Here is an 8970-nt window from a genome sequence, read left to right as displayed (position 1 = left end):
CGGGGCCCCGTTGCCATCGTAATATTCCTTTAAAAAGGACAAGCAAGCAATTCCTTTTTTATTCTGACAGCCATTCATACACAATTTGGTTTAATATGTGCATGTGCATTGTCGACATTTGACACTGAAATCATTTCAACCCCCTGTGTATAGTTAAAGCGATAAAATCTAAAGTTTCGACCTTGAACATGGAACATTAAGGACAAGTAATTTGATTGAAAGTGGAAGACTGGACATTTGACACTGACAGTAATTGTTTGCAACAACAATAATCAACCAGGTAAGATCAATTGTTTATAACCTAGCTCGTTACTATATGGTTCTAAAAATTTCTGGAGTGTCTGGTGGGTTTGTTTATAGCAACAGGAGGTTACGCATGGAAATCAAAAATATACCAGGCTTGTATGCAAACATACTTGATTATTTTGGATCCGCCATTTTAAGAGATTTAAAACAGACATTTTTGTAAGTATGAATCTGTTATATATTTATGGAACCAATTCATAAGTTACTTTGACAATGTAAACGTAAAATACAGGTTCAAATTACGTGTCACAATTGCAGGAATTCCAATCAAGTCAATTTAAAATATGTCATCCCAATTACAACATGGGTCCATATCATTTATGAAATCATCAGAATTTGTACTTTATTTTGATGTATTTACCACATTTTATCACATAGTATGTATAGTTTACCTATAGTATGTGCAATTTCATATTTTTGATATTACCACACGTTAAAATATCACTTTACGTGGTTCTGATTGGTCCAATCAAGCCTATGAAATTATTGTGCAGCATCCTCTTTACTGATTGGCTGAGATCGCTGGAAAAAGTTTTTAAGCCCGCTTTCTGGAATCTTTGGTTTTGAATAAACATTTTTGAACTTAACTCGAAAAAGGAAATGGAGGAAAAATTATCTCGGCTGTCTCAATATTGATATGTTACCCACAAAGGAGTTTGTTATGTCATGTATAATAATATCATAATGAAACAAATGGCGTACAAATACACGACAAGAACTAGAATAAGAAGTAAAACTAAGGGGATGGGGGGGGGGGAGGAGATCGGTATATATGTAACAATGTAACATATAGAATCCACCGTATATACAAGCTTGGTTTAAATGTAAACTTACAGAAGTAAATCAATTCATCTCTGTTCACAGAAGAATTTGGACATAAATGGGTCTCCTAACTGATAGAACTTTATCCAAACACAACATCTTTACGCAGTATATATGGGATGCAAATCCGACTCAAAAAGAAATTTGTTTACATCTTCTCTTTTTCTGTACAGTCTATTGTTCCAGTCAAATACTGCAAATATCCGGTCACAAATGCATTGCAGTAAATGTGGGAATTTCTGCATCCAGTAATCCTATCTCACATAAAAGTCGCAACAATGTAATGTTTAGTTAGAAAGTGACGTTTTAGGGTAGGTATGTACTCTAGGCATACTGTTTACCGTATCAAACAATGTGGCATCACATTGCATTGATCATTCTATTTTGAAAAATGATTTTGTCGTTATGAAATGTTCTGTTTATTCGGATGGAAGCTTTCTTTTGATTTATAGTTTGTAAGAAAAGTACAATCTACTTTTACCAGTTTAACCTTTTTTGGGACTATCTTTTATGCACAACAAATAAATGAAAAGTACACCGTCTGTCAGAATGATCGAAATTATTCGTTCTTCTTTCTATCTAAATAATTTTCACTGAAATAAAAACTATGTGATGAAAAGAATCTCAAATGGGTTATGATTTAATATTAAATTTATGAAACTCGTTGAATAATGCCCAGCTTTTTCTCGCCAAGGCTCGCAAAAGCTGAACATCATTCAATTCGTTTAATAAATGCAGTATTAAATCGTTACCCATTTGAGATCCTCTATATGTGCTTTAGTAATGTTAGTAAGATATTTTGTACAGGTTTATAACAAATAATTCAATATGCGTCTGGACATTATTTCAGCGTAGTGGCTTGAATGTTATCTTAATATTTCCTGTAGAGAGTAGAAAATGCACGGTCGTTCAAAATAGGTTGTCTTTGTAAGAGAGACAACAAAAAAGGCTGATTCAAACATGGAATATTCATTTATTGAAATGGCGTTATATTTCACATGTACTTACTATCCAGTATTGATACCAATACATCGCTTTTGACAAAATACATGACATAATCGAGATCAAATCTGGTATTGATCTTCCAACAGTATCCACATATTAAAATCAGCTTAGAAGTAAACTCAAAACCTGTCACCATTTAATCTACATGTCCTTGCTATTCTGTATTTTACAGATCACTTCTTTTTACATTAAATCTACAAAATGATATCGGGAATGACATTTATCAGACTCTACCTAGCTGATGTTCTTAAGGCATGTATAATTCAATAAAAGAGGACCGATCCGGAGGCCTAGTGGTTAGAACGTCCGCCTCGGATGCTGCAGGTCGCGGGCTCGAACCCCGGTCGTGTCATAATAAAGACTTATTAAAATGGTACTACCAGCCGCCTCGCTAGGCGCTCAGCATTAAGAGGCTAATGTTAGGACTGGTTGGTCTGGTGTCAGAATAATGTGACAGGGTGGGACATCATGCTACATGTCTGTGGCATGATGCCCCAGTGCGCGACATCACTATAAACTGCCACACTGCATATATCGTAGCGATATGACAAAAAAAGTGTTAAAGCTATGTTAAAAATCAAAATCACACACACACTCAGTAAAAGATCTTGTGACTTGCTTTAACACTTATTAAATGAATATCAAATCCAAACTTTCAACTGATATTTAAAACAAAGTAGAGATGCCGTATCTGAGTAATAAGATGTTCTGTACCAATTCCAGATCGTTCCAAAGTTGTCTCGTACTATAGAAATTTTGTGCCGGGACTTTAAGTTCATTAAACTTTGCTATTACATTTTCATTATTTCGGTTTGTAATGTACTGTATGGAACCAGGGTTGTGGGGATCCAGTGCGCTGACACGGTGGGGTGATCCGGCGTGCTGGTCCAATATACCCATTCTCCATCTACAAATAAGAATATGACGTCTTATTGGTCGGCGTCTGATCTACATATTTAAGATGTCGATAATATCGGATTTTTGAAGAAGTTGTGAATCAGTCTATAGTCCCTAGTATGAGATAGGTGTTAGTGAATATATGCTTTCTCTAGCAGTCTTTGTTTTCCATTTCAGTCTCTCCTGTTCTTGAACATGGGTTGTGCCGGATCAAAAGATGAGAAAGGTAACAAAACAAAGGGACTGTAAGTTTTCGTTTTATGTGCTTCACGCTTTGGAAGAGAAAGTTTCACCCACTGATACTGGTCACCATTATCCTTTCTTTTAAAAGTCACCTGTTTTTTTCGCAATAAAATCATTATATAAAAACTTGCGGATTGTTAAAGTAGATGGTGAAAAATTACATAAATTTAATTAATAGTGTCGGATTTGCAAAGCGGTTAAATATTTTGTTTCATGATAAATCCAATTTAGATTACCATTTGTTTTTGTCAGACTGCATAAACATGAACAATCCAAAGCTATCAATCAACTAATAGTATGTCCTAAAATGAAAGCCGATTGAGAGTAAAAAGAGTGAATAGTAAACATACTTTTAAAAATAATTTCTTTATACCGTCGGAGCAAAATACTCACCCACCAACCGGTGCAAAATGTTCCTAAATTGACCGTTCTGGCAACCAAACGGTTTTTCCTCTTCGTGGACAATTCCTCCTACTACTAAAATTGCTATTAATACTACAAACTGTATTAAAGCTTCATAATTAGCCTACTAACTATGAAAAGTGTTTTGTAATCACCCTGAAAAAGTTACGGAGCAGCTACTATTAAAATTGACGTCTTGTTGCAAATATTTTCTCCTGCATCGTTGAGAAGACTGCAAGGTCTTAGATTATTTCCGTGCATGTCAGTAATGGGCATTTTAAAACATTCTGGTTTTATAAATGTAAAAGATGCCTTATGAGCATGTATTGTCCCTCCAGTTGCGACCGCACCGGTGGCTTAGTGGTTATAGCGTCCACCTTTAGGAAGGAAGGGCGCGTGTTCGAAACCTGGTAGAGCCTTACCAAAGACTTATAAAAATGTTACTAACAGCTGCTTCGCTAGGCGCTCAGCATTAAGAGGTTGGTGTTAGGACTGGTCGGCCCTGTGCCACGATAAAGTGACTGGTTGGGACAGTATGCTACATGTCTGCAGCATGATGCCCCAGTGTTAGACATCGCTGTAAACTGCCACGCTGCATACATCGTAGCGATATGACTGAAAAATTGTTAAAGCTACGTTAAAAATCCAACTCTCTCTTACACATTTCCATGTTTATTTCTTCTTTCACATTTTTAATTTTAGGTATGAAGCTTTCTAAGTCTGCATTCGATGTTTTATACCGCTTACTTTAAGGACTCATGGTAGTAATTCAGTTCCCATGTCTAACGTAAGCAAACACCATGATATTAAAAATTCAATAACTAACTTTCTGAGTGCTTTTGATTAAACCTACATTTATAAGTATAGATGCATCCAAGATGACAGCTTCTGTGTAGAAATAAAATAGGATACGCGAAATTTTCTGGATCTACTTGTGTTTGAAGCTTGTGCTTTCAATTCCGCACCATGCAGTCGGGTACTCATCTCCTTAATGAGTGTTCCACACTCCAGTCTGTAAAAGGACTGAAATTCCACCACTGTAGCAATGTATCTATTTTTTTCAGTTATTAACTTTTATTATCAACCTATCCTGTCCAGACAAACCCATCTAAACTCTACTTTATCTTCACCAATTTCGAGACTGGTTCCCATTATTCCGTATCATTAGTACCTTGAGTCCTTAAAACATGACTCACACCTAATTCAAAGAATTAGTTCCATCTCAAATGACCAAACACTTGGCATTAGAATAACCGAGAATTTCGTGTGTTATGATATTATGGATTATCCACTTTACGAAATTAATCCATACTATAATAAACTCGTACAAACTGCTCCCAGTAATTGGCCTGGATTATGACGTCTGCTCCTATTAATTTGCAAATTATTGTTTGAGAAATATTTCCCAGCACCGACTCGACATAATCAAAGAAATAATTACTAAAATCTAATAAAGCTATAAACGGAGATGAAAATATAAATAGCATATGTCCTAGGGTTGTTACATTAACCATTTTTCTCTGCGCGGTCGCATTGTTATACCCGCTGTCATGAAATAAAATATTGAGTATACACTCAGAATCAATCACAAACGACATTATTGATTTTAAACTTGACTGAAGCAACAATACATGTAAGTATAACTTTAAAATCGAGAGGTCAGACACGTGACCACTCACTCCAACCAAAACTAAGAAAAAGCATAATCACTGAGACATTCTCTCATTCTGCAGTTGAAACAAGAAGCCTACGTCAGATAGAACGGTCCGAACAATATCAAGCAGATTACTGCATATTATCAAGGGTATGCAGTATTAAAACTTCCTGATTACAAAGAAACTAGTTTAAAAGATGACGGTGCCATTGTTCAATGTTGCTATTTAATTTTCGAGTACTAATCTTGTAGGAATTTCACAATGAACATTAACCTTCGGGAGTTTAGTCTCGAATCTATGCATGATGAAAAACATGGTAGACATTTACCAACGCTTGTAAGCATCAGCTATGCCTGTACCCATCAACATCTTTTAAAGTTGTTGCAGCGTCATATTCTCGACAAACAGGTCTCTACCAGGTTAGAAAAGCTAGCTTGCACAACTTAACCACGAAGAAAAATAGTGTCACATGCGAATGCATCTCTACCGAATCAACCAGTCACTCATTACCTCAGCACAACACAATAAATAGCGCCAAATTTTTCATCGTATTCAGACCATGTTAGCTCACATTGCATCATCTCACCTACTTTTACATCACAACTAATACACAGTGCTGTAGCGACGTAAGACCTAGCATATAAGCAATCATACTTTAAAGTGTCACTTAGTTATGTTGTTAGAAGTATTTCGGGATACTACGGTAGTTATTGTATGGAAACTATCAAATTATTCTACTACAATATTGTTTACTACCGTAGTTAGTTTTTAAGAACTAACAAAGTATACAACGATACTTACGTTAACTATAGCTAAATTGCAATTTCGACGTTTCTAGCAACATGAAAGCACAAAAATATGCATTTTGTACACCAATATCAATTGTTCTGTAAAATACGCGTAGCTCGTACTTTTATATCATATCTTACTGAAAATAGATTTATATTTTTTTTTACATTGCTAAGAGAATAATAAATTTCATTCGAAAAATGAGTTTCCATATTGATATGAAAAGAAAGTGTTGTTAAATAAAACGATGTTTTAACCATATTCATAATTTTACAAAATGATGTGGTCATTGTGTAAGTCGTGTAATGTAAAAAATATACATTAGTTAAATATCATATACGTAATTTCTAACTGTATCATATATTTCATTATTTTATCATTTAACTGCAGGTAAGAAAGGAAAACGCCTAGCCGGTAAAGGATTGATGGGGGCTGCAAAGTTAGCAGCAAAAGTAGGTGCAAATGAGATCGGTGATGTAGGTGATCTAGGTGATGTGGGTGATCTTGGAGAGGGAGGAGAACTCCTGGAAGGAGCAGCCAAGTTTGCCGCTAAAACTGCCGTTAAAACTGCCACGAAACAATTTCAAGATAAGGACGATAAGAAGTCTGATCACGATAAGGAATCGACAGGTAAGAAGGACAATAGTGAATAGTTGTTTTTTGTGTACTCCACTGTCATAAACTTTTTCTGCGACAGCCTATTTATAAAATTAATTTGGATACATAAGATCAGGTTTACCTTGTTAATTTTTAAAAAAAATAATAAGTTAATAAGGAGCATACCATAAGAAGAAAACAAAAATGAAATATTTTATGTAAGTCCCATCTTTAGCATTGTGTATATGAATCTTCATAAATCGTTCTTGGTGTTATGAAATGTTTCATAGTGGAGAGGACAAGAAGAGTATTATGAAAGGGCGATTTTTCAATTTAACTGGTTTCCGATGCGCATGCTGGCAACGTAAGTAAATGAATAATCAAAGAAAATCTGAAATGTTATTCCTTGGACCGTATCAAATATGTTAATACCTTAATCAAATGAACTAATACCTGCATGCTTGCCTCCATGCCTGCCTATCTGCATACATACATACATAAATACATGCATACATACATACATACATAAATACATGCATACATACATACATACATACATGCATACATACATGGATGCATACATAAGTCGTGTTATGTAAAACGTATACATTAATTAAATATCATATACGTAATTTATAACTGTATCATATATTTCATTATATTATCATTTAACTGCAGGTAACAAAGGAAAAAGCCTAGTCGGTAAAGGATTGATGGGGGCTGCAAAGTTAGCAGCAAAAACAGGTGCAAATGAGATCGGTGATCTTGGAGAGGGAGAACTCCTGGAAGGTGCAGTCAAGATTGCCGCTAAAACTGCCGTTAAAACGGCCTCGAAACAAATTCAAGATAAGGACGACAAGAAGTCTGATCACGATAAGGAAGAGACAGGCAAGAAGGACAATAGTAAAGCAGCCACAAAGCTTGCCACAAACTTAACATCTATGGCAATAGATGCAGCACTTGACAATTAGGAAACCAATTTACTGCTGCAAAAGGCTTCGAAGGAGACAATTTTAGATCGAAATGAACAATTATACACTCGCAAAACATAACAAATATATCCCTTTGTTTCTTTATGTAGATTGCTTTAATCGACACAAATGTGTAAAATTCATTGCAATTTATTTTACGTTTTGTCGAGAGAATATGTCACAAGTTAAATAGGTTGAGAAGAGGATTTCCTAACAAGAGGAATTAGGAAAGTCATAAAAATCATTGAAGGACGAATCGGTTCTAATTGAGAGTAATTTTGTATATCGCATTGGGGGGTGACTTTGTCGAATTTAGACTTTGTCGAGTTTAGCCTATGGAAATGCATTAAACTACAATCCAGTTTATTGTAAATATATGTTGTTTTTCGTGTACTCCAGTGTCATAAACTTTTTCTGCGACAGTCTGTTCCTGAAATTAATTTGGATACATAAGATCAGGTATACCTTGTTAATTTCTTTTAAAAATAATAAGTTAATAATTAGCATACCATAAGAAGAGAGGTTTATCTATCAACAAAAATGAAATATTTTAGGTAACTCCCATCTTTAGCATTGTGTATATGAATCATCATAAATCGTCCTTGGTGCTACGAAATGTTTCATAGTGGAGAGAACAAGAATAGTATTATCATGAATGGGAGATTTTTAAAATTTAGTCGGTTTCAGATGCGCATGCTGGCAACTTGAGGAAATGAATGGGCAAAGAAAATCTGAAATTTTATGGCTTGGACAGTATCAATCAAGTTAATACCTTAATCGAATAAGTTAATACCCGCATGCTTGCCGCCATGCTTGCTTGTCTGCATGCATGCATGCACACATACATACATGAACATACATACATACATACATACATACATACATACGTACGTACATACATACATAACATAACATACATGCATGCATGCCTACATACATACATGCATACATACATACATACATACATATATACATACATACATACATACATACATTATTAAAAACTCTTAAATTATTCTTTAATCCTCACAAACAATATTGCCCAATGTCCTATGAAAATACACATATTATAGACAAAAACACAAAGATATGCAGCGAAAAATGCACACCTTATAAAATAAACACTAAAGATCTTACATGTAGTTTCTAAGATAAGCTAATTGACGGCAAAAAGTTTATAATAATATTATGTACTGGTATTGTAATATTTTTTAATTGTTTGAGGCTTTTCCTTTTTCCCAAAATATAAATGTATCTGGGGTAATTAGACACTTGGCACCTAA

At 34.7% G+C, this 8970-nt stretch overlaps 1 protein-coding gene across 2 annotated transcripts; it reads left to right on the top strand.

The window, feature by feature from the left end:
* Nucleotides 1–238: 238 nt before the first annotated feature.
* LOC149779209 (uncharacterized) lies at nt 239–8060 on the top strand. 2 transcript variants are annotated; one of them, XM_089938586.1, is made up of 4 exons: nt 239–280; nt 3208–3256; nt 6510–6749; nt 7395–8060. In XM_089938586.1, the coding sequence occupies exons 2-4, from the start codon at nt 3226–3228 to the stop codon at nt 7685–7687; spliced, it is 564 nt and encodes a 187-aa protein (XP_089794712.1). In that variant the 5' UTR covers nt 239–280; nt 3208–3225; the 3' UTR covers nt 7688–8060. The 2 variants fall into 2 exon arrangements, with proteins under 2 accessions (XP_089794712.1, XP_089794711.1); XM_089938585.1 differs by lacking the exon at nt 239–280 and adding an exon at nt 358–465.
* Nucleotides 8061–8970: the final 910 nt, after the last annotated feature.

The sequence above is a fragment of the Sinohyriopsis cumingii genome, chromosome 17 (genome assembly GCF_028554795.1).
Source record: "Sinohyriopsis cumingii isolate HCF-2022 chromosome 17, ASM2855479v2, whole genome shotgun sequence".
NCBI classification, from domain to species: domain Eukaryota; kingdom Metazoa; phylum Mollusca; class Bivalvia; order Unionida; family Unionidae; genus Sinohyriopsis; species Sinohyriopsis cumingii.
This window is presented reverse-complemented; position numbering and strand designations above follow the sequence as displayed.

Coding starts and splice junctions, on each gene's coding strand:
- LOC149779209 (XM_089938586.1), top strand. CDS start 3,226: ATGGGTTGTGCCGGATCAAAAGATGAGAAAG. Junction 3,257..6,509: donor CGGATCAAAAGATGAGAAAG/GTAACAAAACAA, acceptor ATTTAACTGCAG/GTAAGAAAGGAAAACGCCTA. Junction 6,750..7,394: donor TCACGATAAGGAATCGACAG/GTAAGAAGGACA, acceptor ATTTAACTGCAG/GTAACAAAGGAAAAAGCCTA.